At 36.2% G+C, this 22,635-nt stretch overlaps 1 protein-coding gene across 1 annotated transcript in view; it reads right to left on the bottom strand.

Annotated features, from left to right (window-relative positions):
* Positions 1-20,490, bottom strand: part of LOC140151934 (aquaporin-10-like) — a 30,973-nt gene extending 10,483 nt beyond the window's left edge. The window contains exons 1-2 of the mRNA XM_072174241.1: positions 20,318-20,490; positions 17,429-17,555 (exon numbers count right to left, since the gene is read on the bottom strand). Of these exons, the coding sequence (XP_072030342.1) occupies positions 17,429-17,555; positions 20,318-20,470 (280 nt within the window). The 5' untranslated portion in view covers positions 20,471-20,490. The remainder of the gene's footprint in view (positions 1-17,428; positions 17,556-20,317) is intronic.
* Positions 20,491-22,635: the final 2,145 nt, after the last annotated feature.

The following is a 22,635-nucleotide window of genomic DNA, read 5'->3' as shown; positions in this document are numbered from 1 at the left end:
ATCAGTGGCGAATCTCATCCGCCACATCCTTGATCTGCATCTTTTTATATGATACGATTCACTTTAAAGAATTTCCTAATATCCCATCACATCCTTGATCTTCGAGCTCTTATAGAACATCAGTGACAAATCTCATCCGCCACATTCTTGATCTTCATCTTTTTATATGACACGATTCACTTTAAAGAATTTCCTAATATCCCTTCACATCCTTGATCTCTTATAGAACATCAATGAGAAATAAATGTTAATCTCAACCTTCACATCCTTGATCTTCATCTTTTTATACGATACAGTTCACTTTAAACAATTTCCTAATATTCACATTACATCCTTGATCTTCGAGTTTTTATAGGACATCAATGACAAATCTCATCCGCCACATCCTCGATCTTCATATTTTTATATGAAACGGTTCACTTAAACAATTTCATAATATTCACATTAAATCCTTAATCTTCGAGTTTTTATAGAACATCAGTGACGAATCTCATCCGCCACATCCTTGATCTTCATCTTTTTATATGATACGATTCACTTTAAAGAATTTCCTAATATATATCCCTTCACATCCTTGATCTTCGAGCTCTTATAGAACATCAATGAGAAATAAATGTTAATCTCATCCTTCACATCCTTGATCTTCACCTCCTTATATGATACAGTTCACTTTAAACAATTTCTTAATATTCCCATCACATCCTTGATCTTCGAGTTTTTATAGAACATCAATGACAAATCTCATCCGCCACATCCTAGATCCCGGGCCTTGATCTTCATCTTTTTATATGAAACGATTGACTTTAACGATTTTCTTAATATCCCATCACATCCTTGATCTTCGAGCTCTTATATAGAACATCAATGAGAAATAAATGTTAATCTCATCCTTCACATCCTTGATCTTCACCACCTTATATGATACAGTTCACTTTAAACAAATTCTTAATATTCCCATCACATCCTTGATCTTCGAGATTTTATAGAACATCAGTGACAAATCTCATCCGCCACATCCTTGATCTTCATCTTTTTATATGATACGATTCACTTTAAAGAATTTCCTAATATTCCTTCACATCCTTGATCTTCGAGCTCTTATAGAACATCAATGAGAAATAAATGTTAATCTCATCCTTCACATCCTTGATCTTCACCTCCTTATATGATACAGTTCACTTTAAACAATTTCTTAATATTCCCATCACATCCTTGATCTTCAAGTTTTTATAGAACATCAATGAGAAATCTCACCTGCCACATCCTTGATCTTCATCTTTTTATATGATACGATTCACTTTAAAGAATTTCCTAATATCCCATCACACCCTTGATCTTCGAGCTCTTATAGAACATCAATGAGAAATAAATGTTAATCTCATCCTTCACATCCTTGATCTTCACCTCCTTATATGATACAGTTCACTTTAAACAATTTCTTAATATTCCCATCACATCCTTGATCTTCAAGTTTTTATAGAACATCAATGAGAAATCTCACCAGCCACATCCTTGATCTTCATCTTTTTATATGATACGATTCACTTTAAAGAATTTCCTAATATCCCATCACATCCTTGATCTTCGAGCTCTTATAGAACATCAATGAGAAATAAATGTTAATCTCATCCTTTACATCCTTGATCTTCATCTTTTATACGATACAGTTCACTTTAAACAATTTCCTAATATTCATATTACATCCTTGATCTTTCAGTTTTTATAGAACATCAATGACAAATCTCATCCCCCACATCCTTGATCTTCATCTTTTTATATGAAACGATTCACTTTTACATTTTCCTAATATTAACATTAGATTTTTGATCTTCGAGTTTATATAGGACATCAATGGTAAATCTCATCCGCCACATCCTTGATCTTCATATTTTTATATGAAACGGTTCACTAAAACAATTTCATAATATTCACATTAAATCCTTAATCTTCGAGGTTTTATAGAACATCAGTGACGAATCTCATCCGCCACATCCTTGATCTTCATCTTTTTATATGATACGATTCACTTTAATGAATTTCCTAATATCCCATCACATCCTTGATCTTCGAGCTCTTATAGAACATTAATGAGAAATAAATGTTAATCTCATCCTTCACATCCTTGATTTTTTCATCTTTTTATACGATACAGTTCACTTTAAACAATTTCCTAATATTCACATTACATCCTTGATCTTTGAGTTTTTATAGAACATCAGTGGCGAATCTCATCCGCCACATCCTTGATCTGCATCTTTTATATGATACGATTCACTTTAAAGAATTTCCTAATATCCCATCACATCCTTGATCTTCGAGCTCTTATAGAACATCAGTGACAAATCTCATCCGCCACATTCTTGATCTTCATCTTTTTATATGACACGATTCACTTTAAAGAATTTCCTAATATCCCTTCACATCCTTGATCTCTTATAGAACATCAATGAGAAATAAATGTTAATCTCAACCTTCACATCCTTGATCTTCATCTTTTTATACGATACAGTTCACTTTAAACAATTTCCTAATATTCACATTACATCCTTGATCTTTGAGTTTTATAAAACATCAATGACAAATCTCATCCCCCACATCCTTGATCTTCATCTTTTTATATGAAACGATTCACTTTAACATTTTCCTAATATTAACATTAGATTTTTGATCTTCGAGTTTTTATAGGACATCAATGACAAATCTCATCCGCCACATCCTTGATCTTCATATTTTTATATGAAATGGTTCACTTAAACAATTTCATAATATTCACATAAAATCCTTAATCTTCGAGTTTTTATAGAACATCAGTGACGAATCTCATCCGCCACATCCTTGATCTTCATCTTTTTATATGATACGATTCACTTTAAAGAATTTCCTAATATCCCTTCACATCCTTGATCTTCGAGCTCTTATTGAACATCAATGACAAATCTCATCCGCCACATCCTTGATCTTCATCCTTGATCTTCACCTCCTTATATGATACAGTTCACTTTAAACAAATTCTTAATATTCCCATCACATCCTTGATCTTCGAGATTTTATAGAACATCAATGACAAATCTCATCCGCCACATCGTTGATTTTCATCTCTTTATATGAAACGATTGACTTTAAACAATTTCTTAATATTCCCATCACATCCTTGATCTTCGAGTTTTTATAGAACATCAATGACAAATCTCATCCGCCACATCCTAGATCCCGGGCCTTGATCTTCATCTTTTTATATGAAACGATTGACTTTAACAATTTTCTTAATATCCCATCACATCCTTGATCTTCGTGCTCTTATATAGAACATCAATTAGAGAATAAACGATAGGAATTTTTATTTTGCCTATCCTCTACCGTGTGATAGACGACAGGCAGGTCCAATATTTTGAGTAGTGGATGCCGGCACACACTACGATAAAAATATTGGACCTGCCTGTCGTCTATCATAGGTAGAGGATAGGCAAAATAAAAATTCCTATCGTTTATTCTCATTCTTAGACAGTTAAATGGCTGCAGCACTGGCTGCAACACAAATCCATTTCTCGTATTTTTCAATCGTGTTTTTCATCAATTTTTCAGCGTCAGCAATTTAATTCCATGTTTTTGTGATAAACTGTGATATGCTGTGGTGTTCCTGAGTGTTCGTCTTCATTCTTTGTGAACTATCATTAAACGTGAGTGTATAATAGCAAGACTTTTGGTGGGTGTCTGTTGCTTCAATGAACGCGAGTCTGCAGAATTCTGCACTGTGTTTTAAGCTTACTGACTGACTACCAATTCGTCACCTCAATCATCTGCACAATGTGTCGAATTACCTATAAACCAGATCACCTAAAAAGCATTAATAACAATCAGTTAAAACCATCAGCTGAGCTTCAGGCTTGCATCGATGAACTTGATCTTTTTAAATATACTAAGCCTAAGAAAAAAAGCATTCGTGGATGCCGTGCTGGGCGATATAAACAACGTCAAATTAATGTTGTTAATTCTCACCGCTACCAACCCTCTCAACACAGCATTAAGAGAGGTGTAGACTTTGATAATCTTGTCAAAATCCAGCCTGCAAGCTGTCTCCCCGTGGACAATACAGTTCCGGTAGGTGGTCAAATGTGGTCACCTGATGGACCGAACCCCACACCCCCGCCCACACCCTTTCCCACAGCCAACCAAGAGGGAAAGGCGACAGCAAGCCAACTCCCAGTTATCTTCATGACTAATGCCCAATCACTTGGTAACAAGTTTGATGATATTAGTGTGGTATTTGATCAGAACAATGTTGACGTCGGCGTTGTCACTGAATCTTGGTTCAAAGATTTCATGCCTGTAAACCAACTCGGCATCAGCAACTACAACTTATACACCCAGTCCCGTGAACATAAAGGTGGCGGTGGTGTTGCCATTTATGTGAAAGAGGATGTACCTGCCTCTCCCATCACAGATATTGAAGTCCCACCCGAGCTGGAGTGCCTATGGGTTAAAGTAAGACCTAAGAAATTACCAAGAAGCATATCCGCTATAGCTATTTGTGCTGTGTACATCACCACTAAATCGCCACTTCAACCCCTTCTACTGGAACATCTTCTAAGCAGTGTTGACATTCTCCGATCCAAATATCCTGATATTGGCATTATTATCACTGGCGACTTCAACCGTATGAACATATCACAATTGACTAATGGTAACAATCTATTCCAAATTGTCGATTTCCATACTCGAGCACAGGCAACCCTTGACCTTATAATTACAAGTGACAATATGAGAGCTTGCTATGAGAAGCCGTGTCCCTACTCATCAATAGGGAAAAGTGATCATTTGTGCGTTCACCGGAAACCTAAAAGGCATAGAGTTGTTCATCATAAAAGGAAAACACAGATCACCCGCCCATTGCTCGAGTCAGGAATCCGAACATTTGGAACATGGATTCAAAGCCTTGATTGGCATATGGTTTTAAAACAAATGGTACTCAGCATAAAGCTGACGCTTTTTACGCCATTCTTGATCAAGGTATGAGCTCATGCTTCCCCGAAAAAAAGAAGATGGTTCACACGAATGACAAACCTTGGATTACCCCTCAGATTAAGGGCCTGATTGCGAAGCGTCAAAAGGCTTTCATTTCCGGCTCTGATCAAGAGTGGCGTAAAATGAGAAACGAGGTCAAGCGTAAAATTGAGAAGGCAAAAATAGATTACCATGCCAACAGAATCAGAGGTCTTCAAAAACGGAGTCAAGAAAATGGTACCAACAAATCAAAAGGTTACTAACTCTGGCCGATCTGAGCTCAGATTGGACATCCCAGGTGTTTGTGATGATGATGAGAAGGGTAAGGCTGATGCGGTCAATGACATGTTTGCTAAAGTATCTGCGCATGTACCCCCATTGGATACATCTAAGCTACCTGCGTATTTACCAGCCAAAGACCCTGCTCCCAAACTGCACCCTTGGGAGGTTTATTCTGAGTTACAGAAAATTAACCCCAACAAATCTGGGGGACCTGATCGTATCCCTGGTAAAATCATTAAGGAATTTGCCTATGAGATGAGCATCCCCTTGACAAATATTCTTAATTCCTCATTTACTGAAGGTATTGTACCAAGTCAATGGAAACAAGGTATCGTTGTGCCTATACCAAAACAAAGACCCCTACTCTTGATAAGTTACGCCCAATTTCTTTGACCTCAATCTTCGCCAAAGTAGCTGAGGGTTTTGTATCGAGATGGGTAATTGATGATATTAGTCACAAGTTAGACATCAGGCAATTTGGAAATGTAGCAGGTGTGTCAACTAATCACTATCTAGTCAATATGATGCATTACCTTCATACTGGTGCTGAAGTGAGTCACAATACCGGAACGATTGTCCTAACTGATTTTTCTAAAGCCTTTGATTTGGTCAACCACACCATTCTCATCACAAAAATTATTCAAATGGGTGTGCGTAGGAACATAGTACCTTGGCTTTGTGACTTTCTTCAGCATCGACAGCAATGTGTACGATACAACAACATGCTTTCAGACTTTGTGCAACTCACAGCTGGTGTACCGCAGGGCACCAAGCTTGGCCCAATTGGTTTTCAAATCCTCATCAATGATGCCGCCGATGATGCACATGCAGAAGTCTGGAAGTATGTTGATGATCTCACATTTGCTGAAAACTCTACTAGTGATAGCAATAGTCATATCCAGGAAGATCTGAATAAGTTCTCAGACTGGGCAGCAACTAATGGCCTAAATCTTAATGCCAAGAAATGCCAGGCACTTGAGGTTAATTTCAGTAAAACCAAACCACATCATGCAGACTTGAGCATTGGCTCTGACAAGCTTGATTATGTTGACAAAGCCAAAATCCTGGGTATCTGTATTCAAAGTGACCTGAAATGGCAATCTCAGGTTGATATTATGATCAAGAAAGCAAACACTCGTCTTTTCATGCTTAGATCCCTGAAAAGATTTGGCTTTGACCAGGATGAACTTACGGTCGTTTACAAAAGCTATGTCAGACCAGTGCTCGAGTATGCTGATGTGGTTTGGCATTCGGGGCTCACATGTAAACAAGCTAGTGATCTTGAGCGCATACAAAGAAGGGCGATTAGAACCATACTTGGTTATAAATACATCTCATATTCAAAGTCAATACAACAGTGCAATATTAAAAGCTAGAAGACAGAAGGGTTGAGCATTGCCGAACTTTTGCCAATGGACTGAGAGACAGTCTAAGAACCAGTCACTTATTACCACCCACCAGAATCTCGGTCCATGGCAGAAGTTTGCGCAATGCTCAAGATCATACACAACTCAGGGCCAACACGAAACGCTTCAAACAGAGCCCCATCCCCTTTATGTCACACTTTTAAACATGCATTAAATGCCCCACTTGCTTTTATCTAATTCAATTTGTGTGCATCCATGTCAGAGGGATGCGCTTGTCGGCTGCTACATGTGTCTCATTTCGCATGATAGCTGGGAGTAGATGCCGGACTCGTCTTGGGTGGAGGTCGCTTTGGGTCGTCCCGGGGACACATGGTTTGGGAGTACAGAGAACATTCCTTGGCCATGTGACTTGCGGATGATTTGGAGTGGCTCCGCTTGGGATGGGTCTGGTGTTTGTTCCTGGCGGTTGTGTGGGGTGGGACGCATGTGGCGTCCGACGGGTGCATCGTTTTGTTATGGATGTACACATTTTTTCATAAAGATTTTATCCTGCTGGCAGGTTAAATTTTGATTTTTTGTGCTTTTTAATCAAATCTTTTGGTGATATTTTACATTGTAATTGGCCTATTTTATTTGTGCAAATTTCATATCTTTATGTCCTTGTAATAATATATTTTCCATGTGTCATGTTTATACTACCATGTGCAATACTTGTGTATTTATAAATGTTTTAAATTTGTGGGTTATTCTAAGTATTTAATTATAATTGTAATATTTCTCTGTAATTTGGCCCATGGCCACGATTGTGAAATAAATATATATGAAATGTTATGTAAATATTATTTTAATAACTGTAAACAATTTTTTTAAAGCAAAAACTAAGTTACCGTCATAAAAACTCCCCTCATTATAAAATGAACGAAACTTGTTTACAACTTTACGTATTCTGTTGCGCGTACTGCTAGCGCGTTCGCGTATTCCGCACTAGTCTACGCATCCAGCGCGATACATACGCGCACCTCTACACGCGTGTTACGGATTATCAAGACGCATGATGACGTGGGGTCGTCTACGACCTGATAGACGGCACCCAAAATCATGCGATTGTCCAATCAGAAATGTGTCTACGAACTAGATCACTCCCACTGACTAAGAATGAGAAATAAATGTTAATCTCATCCTTCACATCCTTGATCTTCACCTCCTTATATGATACAGTTCACTTTAAACAAATTCTTAATATTCCCATCACATCCTTGATCTTCGAGATTTTATAGAACATCAGTGACAAATCTCATCCGCCACATCCTTGATCTTCATCTTTTTATATGATACGATTCACTTTAAAGAATTTCCTAATATTCCTTCACATCCTTGATCTTCGAGCTCTTATAGAACATCAATGAGAAATAAATGTTAATCTCATCCTTCACATCCTTGATCTTCACCTCCTTATATGATACAGTTCACTTTAAACAATTTCTTAATATTCCCATCACATCCTTGATCTTCAAGTTTTTATAGAACATCAATGAGAAATCTCACCTGCCACATCCTTGATCTTCATCTTTTATATGATACGATTCACTTTAAAGAATTTCCTAATATCCCATCACACCCTTGATCTTCGAGCTCTTATAGAACATCAATGAGAAATAAATGTTAATCTCATCCTTCACATCCTTGATCTTCATCTTTTTATACGATACAGTTCACTTTAAACAATTTCCTAATATTCACATTACATCCTTGATCTTTGAGTTTTTATAGAACATCAATGACAAATCTCATCCCCCACATCCTTGATCTTCATCTTTTTATATGAAACGATTCACTTTTACATTTTCCTAATATTAACATTAGATTTTTGATCTTCGAGTTTTTATAGGACATCAATGACATATCTCATCCGCCACATACTTGATCTTCATATTTTTATATGAAACGGTTCACTTAAACAATTTCATAATATTCACATTAAATCCTTAATCTTCGAGTTTTTATAGAACATCAGTGACGAACCTCATCCGCCACATCCTTGATCTTCATCTTTTTATATGATACGATTCACTTTAAAGAATTTCCTAATATCCCTTCACATCCTTGATCTTCGAGCTCTTATAGAACATCAGTGACAAATCTCATCCGCCACATTCTTGATCTTCATCTTTTTATATGATACGATTCACTTTAAAGAATTTCCTAATATATATCCCTTCACATCCTTGATCTTCGAGCTCTTATAGAACATCAATGAGAAATAAATGTTAATCTCATCCTTCACATCCTTGATCTTCATCTTTTTATACGATACAGTTCACTTTAAACAATTTCCTAATATTCACATTACATCCTTGATCTTTGAGTTTTTATAGAACATCAATGACAAATCTCATCCGCCACACCCATTATCTTCATCTCTTTATATGAAACGATTGACTTTAACAATTTCCTAATATTCACATTACATCTTTGATCTTCGTGGTTTTATAGGACATCAATGACAAATCTCATCCGCCACATCCTTGATCTTCATATTTTTATATGAAACGGTTCACTTAAACAATTTCATAATATTCACATTAAATCCTTAATCTTCGAGTTTTTATAGAACATCAGTGACGAACCTCATCCGCCACATCCTTGATCTTCATCTTTTTATATGATACGATTCACTTTAAAGAATTTCCTAATATCCCTTCACATCCTTGATCTTCGAGCTCTTATTGAACATCAATGACAAATCTCATCCGCCACATCCTTGATCCCGGGCCTTGATCTTCATCTTTTTATATAAAACGATTGACTTTAACAATTTCATAATATCCCATCACATCCTTGATCTTCGAGCTCTTATAGAACATCAGTGACAAATCTTATCCGCCACATCCTTGATCTTCATCTTTTTATATGATACGATTCACTTTAAAGAATTTCCTAATATCCCTTCACATCCTTGATCTTCGAGCTCTTATAGAACATCAATGAGAAATAAATGTTAATCTCATCCTTCACATCCTTGATCTTCACCTCCTTATATGATACAGTTCACTTTAAACAATTTCTTAATATTCCCATCACATCCTTGATCTTCAAGTTTTTATAGAACATCAATGAGAAATCTCACCAGCCACATCCTTGATCTTCATCTTTTATATGATACGATTCACTTTAAAGAATTTCCTAATATCCCATCACATCCTTGATCTTCGAGCTCTTATAGAACATCAATGAGAAATAAATGTTAATCTCATCCTTCACATCCTTGATCTTCATCTTTTTATACGATACAGTTCACTTTAAACAATTTCCTAATATTCACATTACATCCTTGATCTTTGAGTTTTTATAGAACATCAATGACAAATCTCATCCCCCACATCCTTGATCTTCATCTTTTTATATGAAACGATTCACTTTAACATTTTCCTAATATTAACATTAGATTTTTGATCTTCGAGTTTTTATAGGACATCAATGACATATCTCATCCGCCACATACTTGATCTTCATATTTTTATATGAAACGGTGCACTTAAACAATTTCATAATATTCACATTAAATCCTTAATCTTCGAGTTTTTATAGAACATCAGTTACAAACCTCATCCGATACGATTCACTTTAAAGAATTTCCTAATATCCCTTCACATCCTTGATCTTCGAGCTCTTATTGAACATCAATGAGAAATAAATGTTAATCTCATCCTTCACATCCTTGATCTTCACCTCCTTATATGATACAGTTCACTTTAAACAATTTCTTAATATTCCCATCACATCCTTGATCTTCAAGTTTTTATAGAACATCAATGACAAATCTCATCCGCCACACCCATTATCTTCATCTCTTTATATGAAACGATTGACTTTAACAATTTCCTAATATTCACATTACATCTTTGATCTTCGTGGTTTTATAAGCCATCAATGACAAATCTCATCCACCACATCCTTGATATTCATCTTTTTATATGATACGATTCACTTTAAAGAATTTCCTAATGTCGCATCACATTCTTGATCTTCGAGTTTCTATAGGACATCAATGACAAATCTCATCCGCCACATCATTAATCTTCATCTTTTTATATGAAGCGATTCACCTTAACAATTTCCCAATGTTCGAATTATATCCTTGATCTTTGAGTTTTTATAGAACATAAATGTTAATCTCATCCTTCACATCATTGATCTTCATCTTTTTATATGATACGATTCACTTTAAAGAATTTCCTAATATCCCTTCACATCCTTGATCTTCGAGCTCTTATAGAACATCAATGAGAAATAAATGTTAATCTCATCCTTCACATCCTTGATCTTCACCTCCTTATATGATACAGTTCACTTTAAACAATTTCTTAATATTCCCATCACATCCTTGATCTTCAAGTTTTTATAGAACATCAATGAGAAATCTCACCTGCCACATCCTTGATCTTCATCTTTTTATATGATACGATTCACTTTAAAGAATTTCCTAATATCCCATCACACCCTTGATCTTCGAGCTCTTATAGAACATCAATGAGAAATAAATGTTAATCTCATCCTTCACATCCTTGATCTTCATCTTTTATACGATACAGTTCACTTTAAACAATTTCCTAATATTCACATTACATCCTTGATCTTTGAGTTTTTATAGAACATCAATGAGAAATCTCACCAGCCACATCCTTGATCTTCATCTTTTTATATGATACGATTCACTTTAAAGAATTTCCTAATATCCCATCACATCCTTGATCTTCGAGCTCTTATAGAACATCAATGAGAAATAAATGTTAATCTCATCCTTCACATCCTTGATCTTCATCTTTTATACGATACAGTTCACTTTAAACAATTTCCTAATATTCACATTACATCCTTGATCTTTGAGTTTTTTATAGAACATCAATGACAAATCTCATCCCCACATCCTTGATCTTCATCTTTTTATATGAAACGATTCACTTTAACATTTTCCTAATATTAACATTAGATTTTTGATCTTCGAGTTTTTATAGGACATCAATGACATATCTCATCCGCCACATACTTGATCTTCATATTTTTATATGAAACGGTTCACTTAAACAATTTCATAATATTCACATTAAATCCTTAATCTTCGAGTTTTTATAGAACATCAGTGACGAACCTCATCCGCCACATCCTTGATCTTCATCTTTTTATATGATACGATTCACTTTAAAGAATTTCCTAATATCCCTTCACATCCTTGATCTTCGAGCTCTTATTGAACATCAATGAGAAATAAATGTTAATCTCATCCTTCACATCCTTGATCTTCACCTCCTTATATGATACAGTTCACTTTAAACAATTTCTTAATATTCCCATCACATCCTTGATCTTCAAGTTTTTATAGAACATCAATGACAAATCTCATCCGCCACACCCATTATCTTCATCTCTTTATATGAAACGATTGACTTTAACAATTTCCTAATATTCACATTACATCTTTGATCTTCGTGGTTTTATAAGCCATCAATGACAAATCTCATCCACCACATCCTTGATATTCATCTTTTATATGATACGATTCACTTTAAAGAATTTCCTAATGTCGCATCACATTCTTGATCTTCGAGTTTCTATAGGACATCAATGACAAATCTCATCCGCCACATCATTAATCTTCATCTTTTATATGAAGCGATTCACCTTAACAATTTCCCAATGTTCGAATTATATCCTTGATCTTTGAGTTTTTATAGAACATAAATGTTAATCTCATCCTTCACATCCTTGATCTTCATCTTTTTATACGATACAGTTCACTTTTAACAATTTCCTAATATTCACATTACATCCTTGATCTTTGAGGTTTTATAGAACATCAATGACAAATCTCATCCGTCACATGCTTGATCTTCATCTTTTTATATGACACAATTATTCACTTTCAACAATTTCATAATATTCCAATCACATCCTTGATCTTCGAGTTCTTATAGAACATCAATGACAAATCTCATCCGCCACATCCTTGATCTTCATCTTTTTATATGAAACGATTCACTTTACCAATTTCCTAATATTCAAATTAGATCCTTGATCTTCGAGCTTTTATAGAACATCAATGACAAATCTCATCCGCCACATCCTTATTAACATTACATCCTTGATATTCGAGTTTTTATAGAACATCAATGACAAATCTCATCCGCCACATCCTTGATCTTCATCTTTTTATATATATGATACGATTCACTTTAAAACAATTTAGTAATAGTCACATTACATCCTTGATCTTCGAGGTTTTATAAGGGGTATGAAGGAAATCCCTTCATTTTGTAGAATATCAATGACAAATCTTATCCACCACAAGATTCTTTTTTTTTTTATGAAACGATTCATTTTAACAATTTCCTAATATTAACATTAGATCCTTTTATAGGACATCAATTTACAAATCTCATCCGCCACATCCTTGACCTTCATCTTTTTATATGAAACGATTCACTTTAACAATCCCTTAATATTCACATTAAATCCTTGATCTTTGAGTTTTTATAGAACATCAATGACAAATCTCATCCGTCACATGCTTGGTCTTGTTATATGAAACGGTTCACTTTAACAATTTCAACAATTTCCTAATATTCACATCACATCCTTGGTCTTCGAGTTTTTATAGAACATAAATGACAAATCTCATCCGCCACATCCTTGATCTTCATCTTTTTATATGAAGCGTTTCACTTTAACAATATCATAATAGTCACATTAAATCCTTGATCTTTGAGTTTTTATAGAACATAAATAACAAATCTCATCCGCCACATCCTAGATTTTCATATTTTTATATGATACGATTCACTTTAACAATTTCCTAATATTCCCATCACATCCTTGATCTTCGAGTTTTATAGAACATCAATGACAAATCTCAACTGCCACATCTTTATCTTTTTATATGAAACGGTTCACTTCAACAATTTCCTAATATTCACATTACATATCCTTGATCTTCGAGTTTTTATAGGACATCAATTGACAAATCTCATCCGCCATGTCCTTGATCTTCATTTTTTTATATGAAACGATTCACCTTAACAATTTCCTAATATTCACATTACATCCTTGATCTGCGAGTTTTTATAGGACATCAATTGACAAATCTCATCCGCCACATCCTTGATCTTCATCTTTTTATATGAAACGATTGACTTTAACAATTTCTTAATCAGTGCCGCCGACAAGGGGGGGTAACCGGGGGCGTTACCCCGGGGCCCGGGGTCCTAGGGGGCCCGTAAAAATGAAGAAAAGATACTTTACTATGGGTCAGTAAAAGCAAAGAAAACAGCCCTCAGGGGCCCGTAAAAAATTCAGAATAGATACCTTGCAATTAAGGCATATTTTCTTTGCTTTACTATACGGGCCGACAAAGGTCTCTTTTCTTAGCCCTAAGGTAGGCCTATCTCTTCTTTGCTTTTTATGGGCCCTCCGAGGTCTCTTTTTTCTTTTTTCTGGGTCCATTAAGGTATATATCTTTTACTCACTAAGGTCTCTTTTCTTTCCTTCAACACGGGCCTATGGTATCTTTTCTTTGCTTTTCCGGGCCCACTACGGTCTCTTTTCTTTGCCTTTACGGGTCCATTATAAGGTCTGTTTTTTTGCTCTTTTACGGCCCATAAAACCAAACAAGAGTAACGGGCCCGTTAAAAACAAAGAAAAGAGACATGCATTTTATAAAAAATACAAGATAGCCTTTGAAGCACACACTCTAATAAATATTTCACTTGAATTTACTCTTTGCTTTTACCAAAATGATCATCCTCGATATAATGAATCTTCGAGAAATCAGGGGAGTGCACCTTAATCGTGGGAACACAAATTGCAAATTTTCGCGCGCTTCGCGCGCATTGTGCCCTTCACTTTATTATTTGATCATTTACCTTAACATTGGCAATTTTTTCGCGCTTTGCACGGAGTTTGTTTCAATACGTCCAATCTGGGAGCAAAAGTTGCTAATTCGAATTACAAATTTTGGCGCGCATCGCGCGCATTTGTCCAATTCACCGGTTCATACTTGGATCATTTTAGCTTCAAATTGGCTTTAAATTGGCAAATTTTTTGCACTTTGCGTGGAAGTTGTTCAGAGAAACTTAATTTGTCTCCTTCAATGTTCATATTTGATTATTGGCAGCTAAACATGCTACTTTCGCTCCGCTGCAACATATGTTCAAGGATTTTACACCAACCTCCCCCCCCCTGTTACAAAGAAATTTATGCCACTGCCCCCCCCCCCCACACCCACACACACACCCACACACTTATGAAGTCCTGCACCGTCATCACTGATCAAAGGGGCCCGTGCGTTCACATTGCCCCCGGGCCCGTAATGGCTCTCGGCGGCACTGTTCCTAATATTCCCATCACATCCTTGATCTTCGAGATTTTATAGGACATCAATTGACAAATCTCATCCGCCACATCCTTGATCTTCATATTTTTATATGAAACGGTTCACTTAAACAATTTCCTAATGTTCAAATTATATCATTGATTTCTAGATTTTATAGAACATCAATGACAAATCTCATCCGCCACATCATTAATCTTCATCTTTTTATATGATACGATTCACTTTAACAATTTCCTATTATCCCATAACATCTATACGGATCAGTGGAAGAACAACTGTTTATGTTGAATCTGATTTTTTACCGTGTTTAAATAAAAGTTTTTTTAAGGGGGTACTACACCCTGCCCAATTTTGTGCCTATTTTTGCATTTTTCTCAAAAATTATAGCGCATTGGGGACAAGTAAGATATATATATTATAGGGGCAAGGACTACAACTACTGCACTGTAAATTTTATTTCAGCACAGACAACAGTTGTGGAGTAACAGTCAAAAATGAGGGAAAACCAATATTTGATCAATAAATCAATAGCTACTTGCTTTGAGTTGCTGCATATTCAGTACAGTAGTTGTAGTCCTTGCCCCTATAATGTACATATCATACTTGTCACCAATGTGCTATTATTTTTGAGAAAAATGCAAAAATAGGCACAAAATTGGCTAGGGGTGTAGTACCCCCTTAATTGAATTGAATTGAATTGAATCTTCGAGTTTTATAGAACATCAATGACAAATCTCATCCGTCACATCCTTGATCTTCATCTCTTTATATGAAACGATTCACTTTAACAATTGCCTAATATCCCATCACATCCTTGATCTTCGAGCTCTTATAGTACATCGATGAGAAATAAATGTTAATCTCATCCTTTACATGCTTGATCTTCATCTTTTAATATGATAAAGTTCACTTTCAACAATTTCCTAATATTCACATTACATCTTTGATCTTCGAGTTTTTTATTGAACATCAATGACAAATCTCATCCTTCACATCCTTGATCTTCATCTTTTTATATGATACAGTTCACTTTCAACAATTTCCTAATATTCACATTACATCCTTGATCTTTGATTTTTTTAAACAATTTCATAATATTCCCATCACATCCTTGATCGTCGAGTTTTTATACAACATCAATGACAAATAAATAATAATCTCATCATTCACATCATTGATCTTCATCTTTTTATATGAAACGATTCACTTTAAAAAATGTCCTTATATTCACAACACATCCTCGATCTTCAAGTTTTTATAGAACATTGTGCCAAATCTCATCTGCCACATCCTTCATCTTCATCTTTTATATGAAACGATTTACTTTAACAATTTTCTAATGTTCAAATTAGGTCCTTGATCTTCGAGTTTCTATAGGACATCAATAACAAATCTCATCCGCCACATCCTTGATCTTCATCTTTTTATATGAAACGATTGACTTTAACAATTTCCTAATATTTGCATTTCAGATTTTACATCACCAAATAGAATTATATGGTTGTGCGCCCTTAATTTGAATTCTCAGCAAAACTCATAGATAGCTAAAGTAAGCATTAAAATGAGCAGAAATTTGCATAATTTTGCAAAAAGCTGCAAAATAAGAATTGGTCATGATTAGAAATGTTAAATACTTCAAGTGTACCACAGATAGGAGAGATCGAATAATTTTTAATGATTTTAAGCAGCATTTTCTTTGCAGAAACACTGGCATGATTATGTAAATTAGGTGCTTCCTGGACATCGTAGATTCCGAGGGCCAGTCGTAAACAATAAGTACGATCAACCTATTTGTTCTCCCAGCCACAGGGATTAGGCAAGGGCTGCATGGTTTCAACCATCATAGCTGTCGCTAAAACTGAGTCGCTCTTGTGAAGAAAAATTGACGTTTTTGTAAGGCATATTTAGCTCTATTATGGGACTCTGATTTGGTGGTGTGAGATCTTAAGTACTGATTTGTTAAAATTGTGATTGTTTGATTATATTGTATGTGCATTTATTGTTCACGTATCAATCATATTTTACTTTTAATTAAAGACTTTGTTAACTTAATCAAACAGTGTATTATTGTTGTGCATTCGTGTGGATTTGGGTAAAATGTGATTTTGGCCTTGAGTCATTACGGCTCGTAACAAACTATTGTAATATTCGCCATTTTCTACGATTCATTTTCTCCTATGAAGGCAACAGATGCATCAACTTTCCTTTTATGCGCTACTCGCCAATCACGGGCTGTGGGGAGTTGATTGTCAGATGCAAACTAGTCTTTTGAATTCACTCTCCAATTGAATGGATTCTAAATCATCCGCAGGTATGAAAATCACTATCACAATCTATAAACACCTTCGAATGACCGTTAAGTGTGACTGACGATTATATATATGTACCTTACCTGATACCCCCGCAGAAAAGTATACTCCAAGTAAAAGACCAGCTGCAAAACCCCAGTTGACGGACAAAAATGCCCCTGGATGTGAGCCACTCACCACGAACTGTGCGACAGCACCATCGCCAAAAATCTAAAACATCAATAAATAAATCAATCAATCAACAACAACAATGCATAGGAAATGATGTACAAATCCGGAGTGGCATAAAATTTAAACATGCATTTTGTACAGCAACCTGTCCCAATGTTGTAGTATTAAATATAGAGAATGTCAATGAAAGGTTTTGCATTTTTGTGGCGCCCTCTACGGAGGGGCCACATATAGGCATGTACTTTGTGAAAAGCTTCTAATTTCACTCTTGCTAGATTTACTCCTTAATTGTTTTGCTAAAATTATGCCCAGCTCAGAAATAAAACCACAATATGCTAGGATTTTATTTTATTATTGTTTTCTGATATGCACGGGATAAAATGATGTGTGTATACTCTTTGTTTAAAATACAAAATTAATGGACTTATAAAAACACCAAATAACCCGTGACCTTTGTATGGTTTAAACCAGTTTACCGCCTCTTAGAACCCGATAGACGGTGACATTTGACCATTCTAATTATATATGTTTTGAACATGTTTGCACATGAACTAGTTGTTTACAGTGTGAAGAATCTACAACATGCTCATCTATCAGGGCACAGTTCTTTAACCCCAATACATTTGTGCATTCATTGAATGACCTTTGAAAATGTGAGTACAAAAACTCATACTTTGCAACTTAAGGTCAAATTTTGCACTATGATTGTTTAATTGAGGTTATTGATGATGCCACTGGAATGAGGCCATTGTGGTCCATAGTGATTGCACGCGGTGCACCTAATCCTTAAACCAACACCAATTAATTATAGTTGACCAACACAACCACTGACCAATCATGAAATCACTAATTGGTTTATGACTTTATGTGCTTGAATCGACTGCTAACTGATTGTGACCAAAGATATTAGAAGCTCAGTATCTTTGTGGTGACTATCTCTGATAAAAACATCAGTTCTGGTCAGCAGAGAAAGGAATAAATTCGGAAGACATGACTGTGTTGAAGGTCAGAAGTGTATTTGCAAAAATAATATTCATTGTAATGCCTAACTGCTGGGAAGGGTTCCTAGCAATGTTAAGTGAAAGAAACCCCACTGGCTATTTTGTCTGTTTAAAATAGAGTTCTATGACGTAATTTTGTTATTTATTAATTAATTTTTAGCATAATTAATAACATAAAAATGGGCTGTGCCCGTTTCATGAAGAATAACGATCGATCTTACCCTTGATTTAACAGGCCTGTCAATTTCTTGGGAGGCCCTATTGTTTGATATGAAAGGAGGGTATGATTGTTTTGTATTAGTTTAAGTATTTCCTAGCCTCTCTTAGCCACATGGTTGGCTACAAAAGACACAGAGTATACCTTAGGATAAACTGGCATGAGTGCGCCGACCCCAAGTTTTCAACATTTCAGGATTGTTTCTGGACGGAGGTCGGGTGAAAAACGAAATTACGTTTACATGACTTTGTCGAAATTCGTCGTGTGACAAGAATGAGTGTATAGATGACTAGGGGGAAGCTTACTTATTTGTGTCTTCTAGTTATCCATCATATACCCTAGGCCATGCATAACGAAATTCAACAATATTCAATATCCAAAGCAATATCCTCACTACAATAGGCTCCCAAAACAGAACTCCGACCCCACATAATCGCAAATTGACACGAAAGCCATGAAGCATTTCTCTCGTATTTGATCATCTTCTACTCTTCCCTAAAAAAAATCATTATAATACCAAATCTAATCACCATGGAATTCACCATATCCCGTCCAGCTCACATTGGGCGCCACATTCCTTTTTAAAGGAATTTTTATTATAACAGGTGATGCTTATGACAGTGAAGTGATGAGTCGTTCATGCCTCATACGAAAAATAACATGTATATTTATTTTTTTAACCTGTGTCACCAACTGCTATGGGACACAAGAATCAAGTACAAACCTTTACTTGAACACATTCAGAAATGACAATTTTAACGCTATGTGCAATAGATTTGACTTAGGTGTTCGACAGACTTATTCACACCATCGCCATAAGCACGATACGGAAATCGATAGACACATCCCCGTCATAATTATTTAGTTTTTAAGAAACCGCACACAGAGGGTAAAAGTCATGGTATGTCATCTACAATTCAGTACCTCTCAGGGGGGTGTACCCCAGGGCACCATATTTGGTCATATCATTTTATGATAAATGACGCCACGAACAATTGTATTTATAGATGACCTGACATTTGATGAATTGTGTATGTTAAGTCACCTGCTACACTTTCTCAACCGCAGAAAGACATCGATGATCTGTGCAATTGGTGTGATGAAAATGACATCCAAATATCAAGTAATGCACATCAGGTTTTTATGGCAACAACCTGACTTTAGACGCCTCTGAGACGCCTTATACTAAATGATGTTGATATTAACGTCACATCAAGCATGAAGATGCTAGGGGTTACTTTACAGAATGATTGTGTGGCATGACCAGGTTCTCATGGGAGAGCGAGTTGGCGCAGCGGTTGTCCCCTTGACCGTAGTGCAGCACTGAGAATCCGGGTTCAAGCCCCAGCGCTGCCCAAGGACTCACGTGCACTTGGTTTATCCCAATTCCATGCTCGCTCTCGCAGGTTTTCACCGGGATCTACGGTTTCCTCCTGCTTTTCAAAAAATCGGTGATCACTGATAAAGCGTGTATTATATGTGGCATGGTAAGTATAATATCAAGTGCAATTAGTAAGTGTAGTGGCACTGATGCATGATGGCGAAATACATCGAAAGTACTGACATGACATATTGATACTTACTACTAAGATAAAAGTTCCCAACATCTCGGCAAGAAACTGTCGACCAAGTAGACTTCGTATTTTAAATCGCTGTAGTCCGCTTTCCACAACTTCAAACCACGGTTCCGTCATTGAGGGTGATTCCTGGATCATTTCAAACCATGGTTCCGTCATTGACGGTGATTCCTGGATCTGTGCAGACTCAAATATATAGGTATGTAGGGCCTATAGGCCTATTAATATTAATAGCAGTTACTACCTTCGTCGTCAAAGTCCTTATACATGACTTGCAAAAGCTTTAACACTTTTAAAGTGCCCACTTTAACCCATTCAAAAGTGCCCTATGGGGTTCCTATGGACCCAATATTTTTTTCGCGTTTTTTGAATGACTGACTCTCAAAGCCGATTTCAACACGAACACATTTAGAATCGTTTAAGATGCTTTAAAAAGATTACGAGATTGGATCCATATAGGCCTCCCCCATTTGGGCACCAAATGAGTGTAAAAATAAAAATAATCAAACATAAAGACATGCAAATTTGTCTGCTTTTTTGCAATCAATATAATGAATTCGGCAAAGAGACGAATAATATTTTACTGTAAACCGTCCCTATCTTACATGTCAAGTTCTGCAGGCGATTCGCCGAGCGCGATTAGCGATCAAGCTTTTGTATTGCTTTATTCCTTCAACAAACTTTGCAGTGTTGATACGAGGTTAATGACTTTGCATCAGTTATTTGGAAGGTATTGTGAAACATAAACATTGTGCTTTGGACCTCGGAATTGCGGGACCGGGAAGTTTTGTGACCCGGGTTTTGTGATAAATATGTTTCAGTGTCTTAGGCCCGTGGTATACATACTTTTTATTTGACGTCCTATATTCGACGCAACATGTCTTCGTTATTTAATCTATTCCGATTCTATTTCCAGCCATGTTTAATTTCTAACGAATGTTTGATGACGTACACTGAACAATGTATTTCCACCAGACATTCAACATCAAAATATAATTGACTTTCTGTCAAAAGAGAAATTGTGTTGGTAAAATTCGGGCTCGTACGGGTCCTTCCCCCGTTCGAAGCGAAATTAAATTTCAAAGCAGCGGGCTGAATGACGTAAGTAAATGAAGAGGACACTATAGGGTAGAGTGGGGTAATCCCGAACACCTTTTCATTTAAGCCTATATAGCTGAATGTATACTCGATCGCTTTTGCATGCGATTCTCACGCATGCTCAGTATTTACTTACATTTCCAGAGCGTCAAGCCGATCAATCGATTCAAATCGCTCAGGCAAAAACGACGTCGCTTTTGCGAGTTGACGAAATCTCAACTTCCCAGCGATATCGCTTGACACAAATGCATCAACCAATCATTTCCAACCAACTGGATCTATTATTTTGCTAATTAATTTATCTTTTTCGATTATTAACTTTCGGTGATGAAATAATTCAAAGCAATAACTATTGACATAAATGGATGTTCTAAAAATGTATTTTGTGACGTTTTCGAACATTTTAATTGACGTCTGCAATCGCTATCGCCGTGATAAGTATAAATGCAAAAGCGACGAGCGATGCATCGCAAAATTCGGCGATTTCCCATCGCTTTCCAAAAGCGTTTCATCGCAATCGCTGGGCGATCGAGTATAAATTCAGCTTATTACTGCACATTAAAACAACGTCAAAGCTCACTACCATTCGCAAGATGCTGGGAACTACCAAATCGCAACCGTTTAAAATAGATGAATCTTAAATTGATGGTAGAACCGGAAATATCACACGAACCCTGTTGTGCACGGTTCTAAAGTGGTGTACGGGAAAATAGACTCACCTGTTCCTCAAACACATCGAGCTCCATATCTCATTTTGTCAAGATATTAGACCTATGGTATTCCAGGTTACAATATTGTCAGAATTGACAGACACGCCAGAAACTGCTAAAGTTTAGGGTTTCTGGGGCTAAGTCAATGTAGTGTCTGATCCATCGACGTGTTGTGTGATTTTTATCAGCATTAATGCGATGCAGGACTTTACACTTTGAGATATTTCAACACTTTGAGATATGAATCCTACAGGTCGTTTATCGTTACCATACCATACCCCATCATACCTCATTCATGAATTTTACAGTCATGGAAGTAGTCGAACATAATCCACGCCGATGAAGTTCGACTAAAATACAATTGGACCAGGGACGGATTTAAGCGGTGGCCAGGTGCCAGTGGATTTTGCGTCGGGCCAGTAAACATCGGCTGACCGGCGGGCCACTAGATTTTTGATCCTGGTCATGTTATATCAGGCCCGTAACCAGGATTTATTGGGGTGCTGATTTTGAAAA

The sequence above is a fragment of the Amphiura filiformis genome, chromosome 5, assembly GCF_039555335.1.
Source record: "Amphiura filiformis chromosome 5, Afil_fr2py, whole genome shotgun sequence".
Classification (NCBI taxonomy): domain Eukaryota; kingdom Metazoa; phylum Echinodermata; class Ophiuroidea; order Amphilepidida; family Amphiuridae; genus Amphiura; species Amphiura filiformis.
The sequence above is the reverse complement of the archived record's forward strand: the minus strand, read 5'-3'. Positions and strand labels throughout refer to the sequence as shown.